Raw genomic sequence first — 20,028 nt, forward strand, 5'->3', positions numbered from 1 at the left:
CGGCCGAGAGCTGGCTGGAGACGAAGCTCAATACCTGCTCAATAAGGTATAGAAAACCTCTTTACCTTTGCGCTTTTATTTTATATTTTTTCTTACCATATTTCTCAATACCCTTGCCTTTGTCATTCTTCAGGGTGATGATGCCAAAAGCTAGTGAGCCAAAGCTAGATCTGAAGCATTGAAGAAGACTTTGGAAGTTCTCTTTGTTAATATCTGTAGAAACACTTTTGGAAGTTCTTTGTGCAAAGAAGTGTATTATTTGACAAAGAATTGTAATTGAATGTGAGCAGACAGTTGTAAATATTTGCAAATGCTTTGTAATGCTATTTTACCTTTCGTCCGTGTGTCGTCTTCTTTGCTGTGGATGAAACCAATGCTCGTAGCTTTTTGAGCCGAAGGCGAAAAACACCTTCCCTTCATTTCGTTCACATCGAAGCACCTTTTGAGCAAAATCAAAGATTGATTCTCTCATATACAACGAAACTTTATTTGAGACGAAGCATCTTCGTATATACGAAGCTTTTTCTCATTGGAGGCAGAAACCCTCGCCTTTCCGGTTAATGCTTTATGCCTTATGTCATGATGATGAATCTACAGATGCGTAATGTATGTTTATATGAATGCAAAAGATGATGTGATGAAGTATGCAAATGTATGCGAAGGTAAAAAACTCACGCGAATACACACCCAGACTCTGCATCCCCTTAGGAACAACTTTGGAGTCTTCACCTTTTTACTTAGGTGGTACTTCAGCTCTGCATTCCCTTAGGAACGACTTTGGAGCTAAGCTCTACATCCCCTTAGGAACGACTTTGGAGCTTCTTCACCTTTGACTTAGGTGGCATTTAAGCTCTACATCCCCTTAGGAACGACTTTGGAGCTTCTTCACCTTTCACTTAGGTGGCATTTAAGCTCTGCATCCCCTTAGGAACGACTTTGGAGCTTCTTCACTTTCACTTAGGTGGCATTTAAGCTTTGCAATCCCTTAGGAACGACTTTGGAGAATCTTCATACTTTTTTACACTCGATGGTGTAATCCAAAATCTTTACATTTTACATGTTTGGGGAGCTGGCCCTTGTATTGCATAGGGCTGCACAAGAAAGAATGAAAATTATACCCTATGGCTCCATTAAAAACCTTTCTCCCCTCTTGAAAGGAAAATGGCGCCATAGGGAAAAGTAAGAAAATTACAAAGTTTACACATAATATCTTCGAAGCTCATCCGCATTCCAAGATCTTGGAATTCATTACCGTCCATGTCTTTCAACATGTATGATCTAGGTCTTGACAAAGACACCACCAAGAAATGACCTTCCCACTTAAGCTAAACCTTCCCCACTGTATTCGGGTTGGCCACTCTTCGAAGCACCAATTGTCCTGGCTTGATATTCTTTAATCTTACCTTCCGATCCCGCCATTTAACTGTTTCGGCTTGATATTTATTGATGTGATCTATTGCCTGAAGCCTGGTCCCTTCTATGGTGTCTTTTGTTAGTTTACAATCCTCTTTGTCTTGTGCCGAAGCTAAGGTTCTTATTGAACCTGTTCTTGCTTCTTCCGGTGTTATTGCTTCATCACCGAATAAAAGCTTGGACGGGGTAAATCCTATTAACCTTGAGACAATAGTGTTATGGTTCCATACCACTTTTATCAATTCATCTGGCCACTTTCCTTTTGGCAGATTGAAGGTTGACTTCATTATTCCTATTATAATAATTTCGTTAGCTCGTTGTACCAGTCCATTTTATTCTGGATGCCTCACAGATGCAAAATGTATTTTTGTACTAATTTGGTCACAAAAAGTTTTGAATGTTTCAACATCAAACTGATTTCCGTTATCAACCGTAATGGCCTTCGGCACACCGAACCGGCAAACAATATTCTACCAAAAGAACTTTTGGACCGTGGCCGAAGTGATTGTAGCTAGAGATTTAGCTTCGATCCACTTTGAAAAATACTCCACCGCTACCACAACATATTTTAAATTTCTTTGTGCTAGTGGAAGTGGGCCTAATAAACCTAGGCCCCACCTTTGCAATGGCCAAGTAGGCTGGATTAGCTGAGTTAAAGACGAGGCTTGTTTTTGGTCTCTAACACACTTCTGGCAGTTTTCTTATTTTGAATCAGATCCGCTGCATCTGAAGTTTCCTTCGGCCAATAAAATCCTTGTTTGAAAACTTTTCCAAGCAATGGCCTAGACCCAATATGAGCTCTGTGTACCCCTGCATGTATATTTCTCATTAGTTCTTGGCCTTCGGCTCTAGACAAACACTTCAACAATGGAGAACAAACTCCCTATTTATACAATTCTCCTTCTATGATCATGTAAGGCCTTGTCCTAGCTTGCATTCTTTTTATTAAACTTCGTCATCTGAAGGATAGTTGTCTTGCAAGAAAGATACAATCTCAGTCCTCCAATCTTCACTATGTACTGGTGAGATTGTTAACATCGCTCGCTCCATGAGCTCGACTGAAGGTGCGCCTGTGCCGTTGATTTATAGTTTCAAAGAATACTTCCAAAGGGAGTGGGAGCGCCTGTGCCGCTGATTTAGCTTTCTGGAGGTCATCAATACAACATATAACACCTTCTCCAGCTTTGTGTAATTTCTTTTTGATGGACTAAGTACTTCAGAGACAAAGTATACTGGCACTTGCTTCTTCGCTTGGCCATCTTGTTTTTCATGTAGCAACGCTGCACTGCCTGCAACATGAGAAGCAGCTACATACAATAGCAATGGGGCTCCTGGCAAAGGTGGAGATGAACGTTGTCAATTCTATTAGATATTGCTTCAGCTCTTCAAAAGCCTTTTGTTGAGTTGGTCCCCATTGAAAGACTTCGGCTGATTTTAGCACTTCGAAGAATGGCAAGTTCCTTTCTGGTGGTCTTTAGATGAATCTGTTGAGGGATTCCAGTCTTCCTATTAATCTTTAAGCACCTTTCTTGTGCTTGGTGGCTCCATCCGAAGTATAGCTTCCATTTTGTTTGGATTTACTTCAATTCCTTTTGTTGACACAAGACACCCAAGAAATTTCTCTGGGTTGAGCTTGAGGCTGGCCTTCCTAAAATTGGCTAATGTTTCTTGTAAATCGGCAATGTGGTTTTCTTGCTTCGTGCTTTTTACTATGATGTCATCGACATATGTCAGAACATTCCTACCAATCTGAGAGCTAAGGACTTTGGAAGTCATTCTGCTGAAGCTTCCTCACGCCCCTCGGGCATCCGAAGATAGCAGTAGGTCCCACTACGGGTTATGAAGCTTGCCTTAGGCTCATCTTCCTTCTTCATGCAGATTTGATGATAGCCTGAATAGCAATCCAATAGACTCATGAGCTCCAAAGTTGCTGTTGCATCCATAAGGGAGTCTATTCTTGGCAAGGGGAACTCACCCTTTGGACACGCTTTGTTGAGATCCGTAAAATCAATGCACATTCTCCACTTCCCATTAGCCTTTTTCACCATCACCGTATTGGCTAGCCACTCTAGATATGTCACCTCTCTGATTACTCTGGCACTCAAAAGTCTCTTGACTTCGTTTCTTGCACCTTCGACTTTGTCATCGGATATTTTCCGAAGCTTCTGCTTCCTTGGCCTGATAGTCGGATCTACATTGAGTGAGTGTTCGATGACATCTCTGTTGACACCACAAAGATCATTGGCTGACCAAGCAAAGACATCCTTGTTGTTGAACAGGAACTTCAACAAAGTTTTCTCTTATTCACCAGACAATTGGGACCCCAGCAACACCTTCTGCTCAGCTATGTGTTCACACAGAAGCATGGGCTTTGGTTGATCTGCTGAGGCAGCCTTATCCCTTTTATGTTTATACTGTTGATGAGCTTCGACTTCATCTATTTTATGGATGGCCTTTGAATCTATCCAGTTCCCTTCGGCCCTTCTAGCAGCCTCTTGACTTCCATGCACAGCGATGGGGACCCTAGTTAGATGGTATCTTCATGCATAGATATGATGGATTCTGTATTACTTCAAAGGCATTTAATGTCTCTCGACCAATGATTGCATTGTAGGGATAATCCATATCAACAATTTCAAAAACAACTTGTTCTGTCCTTGTGTTGTGAACAAAACCGAAGGTGATTGGCATTGTTATCTTCCCGAGTGCCACTATCTGCCTTCCTCCGAAGCCACACAAGGGGTGTGTTGCATCATGTATCTTGTCATCCTGCTCCAGCATCTGCCTAAAACCTTTTGCAAAGATGATATATGCTGCACTGCCTGTGTCTACAAGGACGTTGTGAACCATAAACCCATTGCATCATTGTGGGGATAATCCTTGAGCTAAAGGTCTTCTAGGGAGAAGGTGATTGGTATATGAGACCAGTTGGACTTAATGAAGGGTCCCTCCAATCCAACATGTTGTACCCTTCTCTGTGCTTTCTTCTTTTGCTTCTTATTGGCTAGTTCAGAACTTGAGACGCCTGTGATTGGGAGCACCAACTTCGTAGCCGAATGTGCCACAACTTGGTTGCCTTGCGAAGTCATTGTCGCGGTCGTGGAAGTGAGTTCACCGGAGGAACTGGAGAAATATTTTAGCAAATTCAACCAAACAAATTTTATTCGGATTTGTATGAGTTGAACTTTAGAGGAAAAATAGGAAAATCCCTAGTCTAGTACAGTTTCTAGAATTAATATTTAATTTAGATCTTAAGTATTTAAGAGAAGATAATGGTAAAAATAATAGGACCTATGCACTAAGGTTAAGAAAATTTTGGTAGCTACTTGACCATGGATAAACCACTACAAAAATACTAGCCACCTCAGAACAGTAAGGTGAGTGGGATAAACAAATGACTCTAGGATTTTTGCAAATATCATTAGAAAATAAAAAGAAAAGAAAAAGTTGGAAGCATTGGACAACCTTGTTTTTTCCCTGAACACCTAAGTCATATACTTTGGGAGAAAAAAAATATAAAAATGATATAATTGCACAGAAGATCATGCCCCACCCCTACCCCATGAGAAAGTATATAAAACTTTGAGAAATCAATAGCCCATCCCCTATAAGTAAAAATGACCAACATTGGGAATGACACTACTACAAAACATGTTATATGAGACAGTTAATTTTTAGTTCTTAAGACGCTTATGAAGTGTCCAAATTTGATGGAGTCGTAAAAGATGTCCCAAATTTAAGATGGTTATAAACCGTCTTAAAAGATATTAAATAAGACAATTTTTAATTTATAACCATCTGAAAACGGTATTTGTTTAAGTCATTTTGTCCGATAAACCGTCTTGAATTAGGTTTTTGTTTAAGACACTACTTCTAAAGAACCGTAGAGAATACAAACATTATAAGTCATAAAGTATTTATGAAACTGTCTCCAATATCCTACAATAATAGACGATTACAATAGGAAAACCATCTTATTTAGGTGACTAATAATGGACGTTTTAGAAACCGTCTTACTTAGGAGACTGATATTAGACATTTTGGTGACCGTCTTATTAAGAATTAAACGAAATGACTTAAATGGCAGTACATTCTTCAATTTATAATCATTTTTTCAGATATCACGTTATAATAATTTGAAAGAGAAATATACATACACATATATTGAACAACATTATAATTAATATAATACTAGGTGAGTACCCGTGCGTTGCAACGGGAACATATAATAACATAATAACTTATATACAAAATGTGTCTTATATTGTTATAAAAATATATTTCGTAATTCATTTGTAATCCTAGCCATACATAAACATTACAACCATCAGTATCATGCAGACTTCGATATATACCACGATTTGCATGGTCTCATCATTGAAGAGCACGTGTCACACCTGCTGGTAGAAGTTCCCTCGTACATTGTCAGTCATCAGGTACGCACCACCATACACGCTTGCTTAAACAAAAAAGCAAGTGTATATGATTGCGAAGATAATTAAAGGCAGGCCGGCACAAGCTACCCCAATGATGGCGAGTGATCATTACTGTCGGTCATCTTCTGCTAACCTCTGGTGCCAAGATGATGCCATAGTCCTTGATATAGTAGTCGTCGAATGCGCACGACATGGCGAGTACCGATGACTCTTGGCTGGGCTGCCAAACGAAGTGCACCCCGGGCTCATCAGCGAGGTAGTACACCTAGTCGTTGCACCGCCGGATGTGTTACTCCTCTACATAAATCTTGTTGGAGGACACTCACACAATGTCAGCAACGGCCGTCGTCCCAGCGCACAAGAATTCATGGTCGGTCAGTAGTGACTTACGTGGGAGGTTGAGCTTCAGGTGGATGATGAGCCGGACGGTGTGACGACGCCGTTGTCGGATGCGGTGCCCGTAACAACTCGATAGTCGCCAATGTTGGCGACGACCATGAGGTCCCCCCTATTTGAAGATGGACAGCGCGGTGCAGCCGCTCTGGACCGCGACCAAGTGGTGGCTGCGCCGGAGCTTGCCGAACACAGCGACGCATGTGGCCATGTAGTACTGCTTCCAGAGGTCGAACTGGCAGTCGCCAAGCTTCTTCTCATCGTCCATGAGCGACGCCAACGCGAGCGCCTCCTGCCAGTGGTGTTTGTTCGGGGTTTCCATGTAAGAAACATGGATTCATCTTTGGCGTTGGTTTATGAAAATGACTCACAAGTTAGATCCATGGAAAAAATATTACGGAGAATAAATATCACACATATAAAAAAGAATTTAAGTTGAAAACATTATTCAAACAAAATAAATTGCATGCAAGGCTCTACTTTAAATACTACTCCCTCCATCCAAAAATATAATTCAGGAATCTTGTTGATAATTATCTACTACTACACATTGTGCAAAAGTAGCAGGTGGGTTTTGGGAGAGATGTAGTATATATTTTTACTGTAACAGATATTGACATAAACACACATGTGGTGTAGTGGTAGCTATAAGCACATTTGCTTGAGAGGTTGCAGGTTCGAATCCCATTGGGGCCACATTTGTGTTTTTTTAATTTAATTTTAGCTAGGCGTGGGATGCATGTGGGAATGGGAATGAGATTTGCGGGGAGGGGGGGAGGGGGTAATGGGAATGATAGAACACTGGCAGAACACGGAATGACAGCCTACCCCTTACCGCCTTAATAAGTAGTAGAGATTTTGTCCGATAAATCGTCTTGAATTAGGTTTTTGTTTAAGACACTGCTTCTAAAGAACCATAGAGAATACAAACATTATAAGTCATAAAGTATTTATGAAACTGTCTCCAATATCCTACAATAATAGACGATTTCAATAGGAAAACCATCTTATTTAGGAGACTAATAATGGACGTTTTAGAAACTGTCTTATTTAGGAGACTGATATTAGACATTTTGGTGACCGTCTTATTAAGAATTAAACGAAATAACTTAAATGGCAGTACATTCTTCAATTTATAATCATTTTTCAGATATCACGTTATAATAATTTGAAAGAGAAATATACATACACATATATTGAACAACATTATAATTAATATAATACTAGGTGAGTACCCGTGCGTTGCAAAGGGAACATATAATAACATAATAACTTATATACAAAATGTGTCTGATATTGTTATAAAAATATATTTCATAATTCATTTGTAATCCTAGCCATACATAAACATTGCAACCATCAGTATCATGCAGACTTCGATATATACCACGATTTGCATGGTCTCATCATTGAAGAGCATGTGTCACACCTGCCGATAGAAGTTCCCTCGTACATTGTCAGTCATCAGGTACGCACCAACATACACGCTTGCTTAAACAAAAAAGCAAGTATATGTGATTGTGAAGAGAATTAAAGGCAGGACGACACAAAAGCTACCCCAATGATGGCGAGTTATCATTACTGTCGGTCCTCCTCTGCGTAACCTCTGGTGCCAAGATGATGCCATAGTCCTTGATATAGTAGTCGTCGAACACGCACAACATGGCGAGTACCGATGACTCTTGGCTGGGCTGCCAAACGAAGTGCACCCCGGGCTCATCAGCCAGGTAGTACACCTAGCCGTTGGACCACCGGATGTGTTACTCCTCTACATAAATCTTGTTGGAGGACACTAACACAATGTCAGCAACAGCCGTCGTCCCAGCGCACAAGAATTCATGGTCGGTCAGTAGTGACTTACGTGGGAGGTTGAGCTTCAGGTGGATGATGAGCCGGACGGTGTGACAGCGCTGTTGTCAGATGCGGTGCCCATAACAACCCGATAGTCGCCGGTGTTGGCGACGACCATGAGGTCCCCCCTATTTGAAGATGGACAGCGCGGTGCAGCAGCTCTGGACCCCGTCCAAGCGGTGGCTGCGCCGGAGCTTGCCGAACACAGCGACGCATGTGGCCATGTAGTACTGCTTCCAGAGGTCGAACTGGCAGTCGCCAAGCTTCTTCTCGTCGTCGAAGAGCGACGCCAACGAGAGCGCCTCCTGCCAGTGGTGTTTGTTCGGGGTTTCCAAGTAAGAAACATGGATTCATCTTTGGCGTTGGTTTATGAAAATGACTCACAAGTTAGATCCATAGAAAAAATATTACGGAGAATAAATATCACACATATAAAAAAGAATTTAAGTTGAAAACATTATTCAAACAAAAGAAATTGCATGCAAGGCTCTTCTTTAAATGCTACTCCCTCCATCCAAAAATATAATTTAGAAATCTTGTTGATAATTATCTACTACTACACATTGTGTAAAGGTAGCAGGTGGGCTTTGGGAGAGATGTAGTAGATATTTTTACTGTAACAGATATTGACATAAACACACATGTGGTGTAGTGGTAGCTATAAGCACATTTGCTTGAGAGGTCGCAAGTTCGAATCCCATTGGGGCCAAATTTGTGTTTTTTTAATTTAATTTTAGCTAGGCGTGGGATGCACGTGGGAATGGGAATGGGATTTGTGGGGAGGGGGGGAGGGGGTAATGGGAATGACAGAACACTGGCAGAACACGGAATGGCAGCCTACCCTTTACCGCCTTAATAAGTAGTAGAGATTTTGTCTGATAAACCGTCTTGAATTAGGTTTTTATTTAAGACACTGCTTCTAAAGAACCGTAGAGAATACAAACATTATAAGTCATAAAGTAATTATGAAACTGTCTCCAATATCCTACAATAATAGACGATTACAATAGGAAAACCATCTTATTTAGGTGACTAATAATGGACGTTTTAGAAACCGTCTTATTTAGGAGACTGATATTAGACATTTTGGTGACCGTCTTATTAAGAATTAAACGAAATGACTTAAATGGAAGTACATTCTTCAATTTATAATTATTTTTTCAGATATCACGTTATAATAATTTGAAAGATAAATATACATACACATATATTGAACAACATTATAATTAATATAATACTAGGTGAGTACCCGTGCGTTGCAAAGGGAACATATAATAACATAATAACTTATATACAAAATGTGTCTTATATTGTTATAAAAATATATTTCATAATTCATTTGTAATCCTAGCCATACATAAACATTGCAACCATCAGTATCATGCAGACTTCGATATATACCACGATTTGCATGGTCTCATGATTGAAGAGCACGTGTCACACCTGCCAGTAGAAGTTCCCTCGTACATTGTCAGTCATCAGGTACACACCACCATACACGCTTGCTTAAACAAAAAAGCAATTGTATGTGATTGCGAAGAGAATTAAAGGCAGGCCGACACAAAAGCTACCCCAATGATGGCGAGTGATCATTACTGTCGGTCATCTTCTGCTAACCTCTAGTGCCAAGATGAGGCCATAGTCCTTGATATAGTAGTCGTCGAACGCGCATGACATGGCGAGTACCGATGACTCTTGGCTGGGCTGCCAAACGAAGTGCACCCTGGGCTCATCAGCGAGGTAGTATACCTAGCCGTTGCACCACTGGATGTGTTACTCCTCTACATAAATCTTGTTGGAGGACACTCACACAATGTCAGCAACGGCCGTCGTCCCAGCGCACAAGAATTCATGGTCGGTCAGTAGTGACTTACGTGGGAGGTTGAGCTTCAGGTGGATGATGAGCCGGACGGTGTGACGGCGCCGTTGTCGGATGCGACGCCCATAACAACCAGATAGTCGCCGGTGTTGGCGACGACCATGAGGTCCCCCCTATTTGAAGATGGACAGCGCGGTGCAGGCGCTCTAGACCTCGTCCAAGCGGTGGCTGCCCCGGAGCTTGCCGAACACAGCGACGCATGTGGCCATGTAGTACTGCTTCCAGAGGTCGAACTGGCAGTCGCCAAGCTTCTTCTCGTCGTCGATGAGCAACGCCAACGCGAGCGCCTCCTGCCAGTGGTGTTTGTTCGGGGTTTCCAAGTAAGAAACATGGATTCATCTTTGGCGTTGGTTTATGAAAATGACTCACAAGTTAGATCCATGGAAAAAATATTACGGAGAATAAATATCACACATATAAAAAAGAATTTAAGTTGAAAACATTATTCAAACAAAAGAAATTGCATGCAAGACTCTTCTTGAAATACTACTCCCTCCATCCAAAAATATAATTCAGGAATCTTGTTGATAATTATCTACTACTACACATTGTGCAAAGGTAGCAGGTGGGCTTTGGGAGAGATGTAGTAGATATTTTTACTATAACAGATATTGACATAGACACACATGTGGTGTAGTGGTAGCTACAAGCACATTTGCTTGAGAGGTCGCAGGTTTGAATCCCATTGGGGCCACATTTCTGTTTTTTTAATTTAATTTTAGCTAGGCATGGGATGCACGTGGGAATGGGAATGGGATTTGCGGGGAGGGGGGGAGGGGGTAATGGGAATGACAGAACACTAGCAGAACACGGAATGACAGCCAGGAATGGGAATGGGAATGGCAGAACACGGAATGGCAGTCTACCCCTTACCGCCTTAATAAGTAGTAGAGATAAATAAGTACCATTCAATATATCATAAATAAGCATTGTCAAACAACGCATACATAAGTGTACTCTAAATCTAAACTAACATACAACTGTCAATGTTCCTGATGATGAGGATCAGAGGCCGGCACTCCCTGGACTTGTGAGGTCCAGAAGATGGCTTGGGAGCCTACAAAAAAAAGACCAACCTGAAGCTCTCCTCTATGTGCAAGGTAAAAAAAAGAACAGCTTCGACCAACGGTGAATCAAGGAGAGAGAGAAAAAAAAGGTCGAGCCCACAACTTGAAAACAAAAGACCCTTTTCATACATGTCTATCTCTATTACTTATATATGAGCAGTGCCATTGTCAGCACCTCCTGTATGTATACCTAGGATGACATCAGCTGGCGAGGGTCGCGGGGACGCACGGGCGTCTTGGACGGGTTCACCCTGAAAACACATTAGAACGGCTCTGTTATCCAACCGTCCAGAAGAGCTCCTTCCTCAATGCAAAGCGTAAGAAGATCAGTCAGAGTTTTACCTTATTGGCAAGGATCCCAGTACCACACCGCTAGAGTTGAGAGCGGCAGTAGCACTTTCTGCCTGGAAAAAAAATTGAGGCCCAGTCTTAAAACAGCTCGAAGAATAATAAGGCATTTGAATGGCAGACCAAACAACTTGGAGGCACCAACCAACCAAATCTATTCACTCCAGCCACTAACAGCTCTTCTTACGGAAGTATTATATAATATAACAGGTAAAGCATTATTTGAGAGAACAAATATCCCTAGCGTTCTAGTATTTGGAGGTGATGTGTGACCTCACCCATCAAACGATGCTAAAAGCCAGGCAACTTTTGCGCAAAAAATACTTCCCTAAAAAAAGAAGCTGCACAAATTTGAAGGCGAAGGTATGCTTAGCTGACCATCACGAATTCCACAAAAGCGATGCGGGTAGAATGATGGTAGTCGCCAAGCAACCTCAGCCGAAATACCTGTTAGCAGCCATTGCCATGAGCCAACGATATACTGTGTTGGTTGAATTGCCATTTCTGCAAATTTTAGCTGTACAGAAGGGAGATTGTGTTTGGAGTAAAGAACGGCCAACCTCACCACATATAGACTCAAAGAATAACTTTAGATCTGCTTGAGCGACCTGCGTGTATTAAAACAGAACCATGACATAATGAATACCTAATGGTAGTAGCATGAGTGCAGGTACCAAACCATCTTGTCAATGTTTGTGCAGTAGATAGTCCTTGCACACATTTCACGTTCATCGTCAGACTGGAGAGCACAGAAAATCGACCAACTTTCTTAGAGACCATATCAGATAGAGCATGAACATTGAGCCATGAACTTAAGACATGCATGTTGGTTCTAGAAGATTTGCATACCCTGGGTAGGAATGTTTCATTGACTGGTGCAATGGCAGTTTTTGACGGTAGAACATTGACAGGATAATATCCAAGCATGTTTCCTGACAGATTCAGAGCAGCCCTTGCACCCTCTTGGACATCGATGTTTTTCACTCGATAAACTGTAGATCCATTACACATAGTAAGCAAACTGAAACATGGTTGGATATGGATATATTACCATCATCAGTGAACTCTATGAAAGCAAACCTAAGGACTGAATTTGGGTCCCCACACATGCGACAGTCCACAACCTTTAGAGAGCATATCCAAGATTATGCACAGTTGGATCAAAATCAAATGGGGAACTAAATACATGTTAGAGGGTTTACAACTGTCCCATAAATTTGTACCTGTCCGCAATTTATAAATAGTGCTGCGAGGTTTTCTTCAGTAACCTGAACAATAGAAGAGAAATTAGCACCAGAACTACATATGATTAAAAGTGTGCCCGTACAAGAAAGATTAAAAGTGTGCCAACAAACCTGGATTATTTTGTCAACAGCCTTGTAAGCTGCATCGACTGGACAAAGTAATATATCAAATACCTTATGGGTGAGAGGGAGGACGATGGAGTAGTAATATTTTGTCAACAGCCTTGTAACCACATCCACATAAAGAGAAAATAACAACAAAAAATACCTCTACATGCCTAGTGCTTGAGCACAAAGAACTGAAGCTTTGTGCCCCTCGAACTTGTGAATTGGAGAACCAGCTCCTCCTAAACCCATATTCTACTGACCCTACATTCAGACAGAGTTATACACAGCTCGACAGACCTATTTAGGCACTAACACCACCATGCAACAAATGGGCGAAGTTAAAAAATAGTACACAATATATTGATCGAGCTAAAATATACTCACAAAATTTACTGACAGAGCAAACATAAGTAAGAAATGACTTATGTTTAGAGAGTTATCATCACTCATAATCCAATAACCACAACCATCAGTACTGTTTTTTGCACAGTACTATCACATTTATGCTAAGAATAACAAAAGAGCCATATCGTACGTGCAATTTACTCTGGAACGAGAGGGCACCGCAGAATTTTGGCAAGCATGCAAGCACTTGCCATACCAAGCCTAGGTAAATCATGCATCAAAGCGAAAGTGGAATTTCCTAATGTCTAATCAAACAAGCCCCTCACAAAGTTTGTTCGACAGGGAAATGAATGGATGACATTAACACCAAAATATAAAGATATACTGAACACTACACGATCCATGTTATCAATAACGATCTCTTTGATTTAAGTCATCGTATCAGTTTCATTCTTCTCTCCACCCAATTCATGGTCGAAAAAATCAAATCTAAAAAAGGGAGATGGACAACCAATACTAATTTATGGGCATGAAACTTCTCTCCTGCTACACTAAAAATAACATCTACACTGAGTATCTTAAAGCGTTCCAAAATGATAGCCTATGTCAGGCTCTGGAACCTCTATTGAATGTGGCCTAGAATAATCCATATGTTATACTACAACACCCACAATATGGTTTATCTTGAAGCAATCATCTTTAAGAAAATCTAATTGTTCAAGAGCAGTACACCGAAAGAACCTTTTGTAGCCCCTGAAAATTAGAATCAGGACAATCAAATATGGGCACTTTTCAGAAAACAAACATGGTCGGATGCAGGGAGTAAAAGTAAAATCAAAGAGGCAAGTGCATTATACATTTAAAAAAACTAAACAATCAGGAACAGATATGCGTCTACTATTTATGAATTACCTGGGCATATATGAGCGCCAGAAAGGGACCATATATACTTGCATAACTGCACCTTTTGTGAGGGGTTGATGGACAACTGGTTTTTTATTTCTTGAATACCTATTTCTTCTAGGCCCTAGTGCATGGCCAGGTACCAAATTCAGGTTGAAGGCAGTTCTTGATGTTGTGCTCCACGATGCCCTTATTAGCGGTGCTGTAGAGTGCATGGTTGCTGAGGTTGGCGGTGAATTCTGAGAGCGTGAATTCAGCTGACGAGTTGGAGAGTTGCAACTTTAGAGGTAGGAGAAGAGGCCAAAGCCGCAGTGGAGGCATACCTTGTCCAAGTGCAGGTACTCATCGGCGCGGAGGCGGTCCACATCTGAGGCGGACGCGTAGTTAGGATACATGATGAGGAACTTGGCGAGCACCCTCTCCAAGACCAGGAGCGCATCCAGCGACTGGAACGCACGCTCGGTGACCAACGCCGTCACGCGCAAGAAGTCCCTCCGCGCGTGGAGCCGCGCCAGCGACCACGACCGCCCTACGGACCCCTCCTCTACGGTGTCCCCAACCATCACAGCATTGCGGGAGCTCCGCGTGCTCGCCCTCCCGTCCCACTCGCTCTCCGACCTGCAATCTGGGTGCTACGCTGCCTTTCGCATGCTCAACCTCTTAGGCAACACCTCAAGGGAGAAATCCCCCATTTTGCTCGCTTGCATCTTAGGGACGGAGGGTTGTAGCAGAGCCGATCCGCGGATCGGCGGGAGCGAGACACGCGTGATTAGGGGTTGGGGGAAGGCGACAACTACGGATCGACAGGACAGGGGGCGTGATTAGGGGAGGGATGAGGCGGCAGCCGCGGATCAGCGGGATAGGGGGCGGCAGCTGCGGATCGCCGAGGCAGGGGGCGCGTGATTAGAGAAGGGGAGGCGGATCGGTGGGACGGGGGAGGCGGATCGGCGGGACGGGGGAGAGGGCAGAACCGTGTACTATGGACGGCTATACTATATTCTTAAGAAGTAGTAGAGATAATATTAAACCAGGGAATAATTATTTTTGCCACATACATAGTAGTAGTATCACACGAAGGGATAGGAAGATGAGAAGCTGATTCTCACCCAGTTCGCAAGTCGCCGGCAAGCGCATCAATCACTAGTTCACCACTCCACCTAGTTGTGTCACCACTCACCAAATGCACTCATTGAAGGCAGAGAAAGGAGCCTACAAAGGCGTGCTCGACGCTGGTCTGACGGACGCCGGTAGAACCTAGAGAGGCGTGTCGCACGTAGAGAGGGAGGGAGCAGACAGGAATACCATAGGTGCAGTTGCGCCTCGCGCATAGCTGATTCGAACGGGGTGAGCAAGGACGGACCACGACCGCCGATTGCCGGAGGGGGCACCAGCCGTCAACGGTCATAGGCCAGATTCTGGAGACGACGCGGTGAGCGGGAGGGACTAGGCTGGGCCGGAGGGGCGGAGAGAGCTGGACGAGGCGGCAAGCGATGAGCAGGAGTCAGAGCTAGGGTAGGCGATAAGCACGAGGTGGATGAATGCAGCCCTAGCGGCTGATTTGGCATGAGGATGCCAGAGTTTTCTAGGGTTGGACTTTATTTCTCTAATTCAATCATAGGCCCACGACATAATGTATAGGGAATTACTTAGACTCTGCCACATGTTCACACTTTTCTATTTATTAGAACATATACGCGCATGATAGAAATTATAATAAGAATTAGAATAATAAAAAATTACACCTCAATAAAGCAAAATCATAGGAAATACAACAGTTGGTAACTAAATGATAGGAAATAAAACAAAATGATTACTTAGGTCCGTTGTGTGACACATTAATTATCGGTTTGCATGTGGGTCTATTTATCATCTATATCAAGTTACAGAGCTAAATTTTACATTTTATATCATATATATCATCAAACTAAGATGAATTCACTATTTACTACGTTTTTTACAATACATCTTATCAGAAATATCATACGAAGACGGTTTCATATTTAGAAGTGTCTAGTATACTCACTAACATCAAAGACAGTTCTTATGGTGACTCTAATAATATTTTTAATTGAGATGTTTCATATACAGAAATGTCTAATATACTAACCAGAATCTAAGACAATTCTTGCAATCTTAATGACTCAAAAGGTATATTTATTTGAGACAAATTCCAATAACAATCTGTCTTAAATCCATATAAGACAGTTCTTATGATGTAACTGTCTCAAAGCACTTCTTTATTAAAGACGGATCTCCAACAAACCGTCTTACCTTACACATCACCATATGATAAAAGTCGCTTCTATAAAATGCACTGATATCCATCTTAAAATGTGTGTCTTAAATAAGCATATCTGTAGTAGTGTGATTTCTCTTGCGCAAAGAAGAAACTAGAAAAATTGAGAAATCTGTTGTTTGACATTTTTCAAAAGGAGTATTAGTGGTAAGCGCCTCCAAACCCCCAAACTTTAGAAAATCGCCATTAAATAACCACTAGCTTTCCTGGAGTAAAACTTGGCATAGAGGCATAATATTACACATAAACAACAGCTAAAATGAGCCTTAGGGAAGAAGCCACTTCTACACAAGGGTTGTAGTTCAAAGTGCCCTCTCTGCCCCAGACCTTGTCATTTTTGTACAAGTTAAACCGCTTCTGCTCTACGTCCCAAATTTTTAGAGAAACATAATTGGGATAGTAAGAAGCCACTATAATTTCGGTATAATTTTTGGGAACATCTAGAGCAAACGCATAGTTCAACCCGCCCTTAAAACCTTTTAAATTGAGGGAAGCAAGGATTCAGTTAAGTAGCCCTCGGTTAAGGAAAAGAGATCCACACCCATCTAAAGACCTCAACCTTCATTCCTAACTCAACCTAGTTTAAGAACCTTCCCGAGCTAACCAATAAAGGAGCTTTACAAACCAACTATCTAAAAAGAGGCTTTAATTCCTAGCATGCACAAAGGGTTTATATATTGCGTACATCCTTATGCATTGGCATTCATTAGATTGCAATCTCGCGGACGGAGAGTACGTGTTGATCCAAGAGCAAGAGACTCAACAAGAAGCCCGGGAACCAGCTCTAGAGCCTGTCGTCGAGGAACCTTCCGTCGCACCCGCATTTGAAGGCAAGCCTGGTTTTATGCATAACTGTTATATATATGCTATTTTACTGCACTTATTGTTTTTAGGTTTGTATCGTGCACTTAAGTTTAGGATTTGCTTGAAACCCTAGTTGCATGAACTCAGGACTCCGTTTGAGATGGATACTAGAAGGCTAGGTCGAGTATTTACTAATTCAGGATCTCGGTAGAAGTTGAGTGATTTTTCCAGCGCTCGCGCAAGATCAGGAATTAGTTGTATCCGCTTTGTTACCAGAATTATTTTGTCGGTGGACATGGATCCATTGGGATGCCCTATCTACGAGACAGAAATTGGAATAAGGATTAATGTGTGCTACCGTGTGTCAAGCGTTTGAATGTACTAAACACATGTCGGGAAATATGGTAACCGGTAAGCCTAGTACCTAAGTGAAGCTGGGCGCGGACTTTCCCCTCACTTGTCCTGAGACATGGTCTCCCATGCTAGCTATGGTGGGTGCAAGTGCAGCCACTGCACAGCGGCAGCCAGGGTTAGTGGGGCATTGCATGCCAAGGCGGTGAGCCCTGACCGCGAACAGGGGATCGATGGGGACGGTTGATGTGTGTGGGGACGGAGTGCCCCTACATGTCGTGTGTTTAAGTTTAGCTTTCAAGGTTAAAACTCGATTCAAATCGTCTGCTTCTCACAGCTAATGAGACTGCTTGATACATGCTACTATATCGAGTAAGAAGTCAAATGAGGTTTCTTATGATAATATATTGTTTGCACTAAATGTTTGTTACCATGTATGCAAAGGAGAAAACCTAGTTCTCCAGAGAATTATAGATCTTAAAAAGCTAAAACTTGTTTTAGACTCAACTAGTGCTTGTGGCAAACCAAAACCCCTCAGCCAAACATCATCATGGTCTAGAGGTAGAGGAGTAGACTCCTCACACTGGATAAGTGTAGCTGAGTATTAGTATACTCAGCCTTGCTTGTGGCATCATTTTTACAGGTTCACTGCAAGACATGGTTGATGGTGTGACTTGACCAGCCAACCGGGTTGGACGGTCGAGTGGTGGGATGCCGCCTCGGCAGGAGAGGATCAGGAGAAGTAGTGGGCCAAACCTTGCCCTATTCCTCGTTATCGACGTTAATTATCATCTGCTGCAACATTAAGAGCAATGCTATCTTTATCAAATCTCCGATTTATGTAATAACTCAAGTACTTTATTTTGTGGTTTCATCTTTATTGCATTTTCTATGAGACTCACCATCGCGTGAGCTAATGGTACTCGCGATCATGCCACATACTTGATGGTGTTACCATGTCGTGGTAGGTCGTGGTGGACATCTAATTATTGCCCCGAGACCTTACCCCATCGAGCGCCACGGTAGATGAACTCCGGTGACTCATCTCCTCACCACCCTGAGCTCATCTTTGCCCAAATTCGTAGCACCCATGGCCGATATCTATAAACTGAGCACTCCCCTCTACTCCACCTCTATGTTACGCGCCCATCCCACCCTCAGCTAGCCCGTCTCGTGCACCATAGCCCCAGTCACCGGAATTCCCCAAAGGCCAAAACTGGTCACCATCTCCGTCGTGAGGTGCTTCACCGTGGCCAAAGCTCCTTAGGTGATCTCACCCCTCTCTGACTCATGTCTAAGTATCTCTAGTGTCCCTGATAGCTTGTAAACCCATTCGATTGAATGCTACCATAGTATATTGATGAGAACACTACCTCGCTGTCCTTATGCGCCGCCATGGCCTTCCTTAGAGTGGTCGGCTAATTATATCTTCTTTCCGGTCATGTCGTTGGTTGTTACAATAGTCTTATGAGCCACTGAGGCTTGCCATGCTTGGTAATTGAACGCTATCGCACTGGGTTGACGGGAACGGCTTCGCCAATCCTCGGTGTTTCTTCGCAGTCATGGGCAGAAGGAATCCGAGCCTGATTAGTTCAATGAATGTATGGATTAGAGTCACCTTGGCTCAGGGATGATGACTAGGTGCTTGAGTTCGATGGTCGTCGCCGTTTGTAGCGTGTCCCGGTGAGGAGTGGTCAGCGAGAGAGCGCTGTCGTCGGGGGCATGGAGTTGTAAAGACCAGAGAAGGGGAGGGCGTATGTGCATTTGTCAGTGAGAAATATGAATAGTGCCCAAGGATACTTTACTGGATGTTCAAAACACTAGGGCCTTTGTGCAAAGTCATGCGCGGGCACGGACGCGCGTGGTTTCTATGTAGGTTTGGGGCGACTGGGCCGAATTTAGCATGGTACCATTCATAGTTTTATTTTTTTTCTTTTTACTACTAGCTTGGGAAATCTGTAGAAAATAGTAAAAAATGGTAAAAACATGAGACCAACTTTGTTAGGCTCCTAAAATCAATTAATATTTATTAAAAATACTTCTAATATTTTTATTTCAAATTCTGAATTATGTAGAATTAAAAGTACTTGAGTAAAGCCTTTTGGAATTTTAGAAATAGTTTAGTAATCACAAAAATCATAAAACTTTTTGGTAGACTTAAAATGTTGGTTATAGACTTTGAGTAAATTTTGAATTTGTTTGGACACTGTTTGACCAGAAAACCATTAAATAGCTCCATTGATTAATCATTTTAATACTAACTAGGTTAATCCTAGAAGAGTATTTAACTAGAAAGTCTTAGTGGTTGATTAGCACCATGAAGGAAAGTTGTATTCAAGGTACAACTTACTATATTTTTGGTTATATAATTACATATTCATGGCATAGCATCAGCATTCATGTACATGTATTATCATGTATAGAACATGAAGAAGAATCCATAGTAGAAGAGGAGGTTGTCCCTCAAACCGAGAATCCTCCAGCAGAAAATAACTTTTTCTTCGACATCTGTGGTGAGGAGGCAGAAGCCCCTACAACACAAGGCAAGCCCCGGTGCATTTACCTTTCCTTGTATTTGAAAGTCTTACCA

The 20,028-nt window shown here is 42.2% G+C and overlaps 1 protein-coding gene across 1 annotated transcript; it reads right to left on the bottom strand.

Moving 5' to 3' along the window:
* Window positions 1–11,229: 11,229 nt before the first annotated feature.
* Window positions 11,230–14,550, bottom strand: LOC103638760 (polyadenylate-binding protein-interacting protein 11). The gene is made up of 9 exons (XM_020542260.1): window positions 14,311–14,550; window positions 12,611–12,655; window positions 12,439–12,511; window positions 12,237–12,349; window positions 12,067–12,126; window positions 11,948–11,995; window positions 11,766–11,834; window positions 11,382–11,443; window positions 11,230–11,290 (listed from the first exon to the last, which is right to left on the bottom strand). Exons 1-9 carry the CDS (start codon window positions 14,548–14,550, stop codon window positions 11,230–11,232), a joined length of 771 nt encoding a protein of 256 aa, XP_020397849.1.
* Between the last annotated feature and the right edge of the window lie 5,478 nt (window positions 14,551–20,028).

Source organism: Zea mays, chromosome 1 (genome assembly GCF_902167145.1).
Source record: "Zea mays cultivar B73 chromosome 1, Zm-B73-REFERENCE-NAM-5.0, whole genome shotgun sequence".
Classification (NCBI taxonomy): domain Eukaryota; kingdom Viridiplantae; phylum Streptophyta; class Magnoliopsida; order Poales; family Poaceae; genus Zea; species Zea mays.

Excerpts from the sequence above, each read along its gene's own strand:
- LOC103638760 (XM_020542260.1), bottom strand. The coding sequence starts at position 14,550 with ATGGTTGGGGACACCGTAGAGGAGGGGTCCGTAGGGCGGTCGTGGTCG. Across the intron at positions 12,350-12,438 it reads CATAGAGTTCACTGATGATG|AGGGTGCAAGGGCTGCTCTG; the intron begins GTAATATATCCA and ends TCGATGTCCAAG. Across the intron at positions 11,835-11,947 it reads TTGAGTCTATATGTGGTGAG|GTATTTCGGCTGAGGTTGCT; the intron begins GTTGGCCGTTCT and ends GGCTGCTAACAG.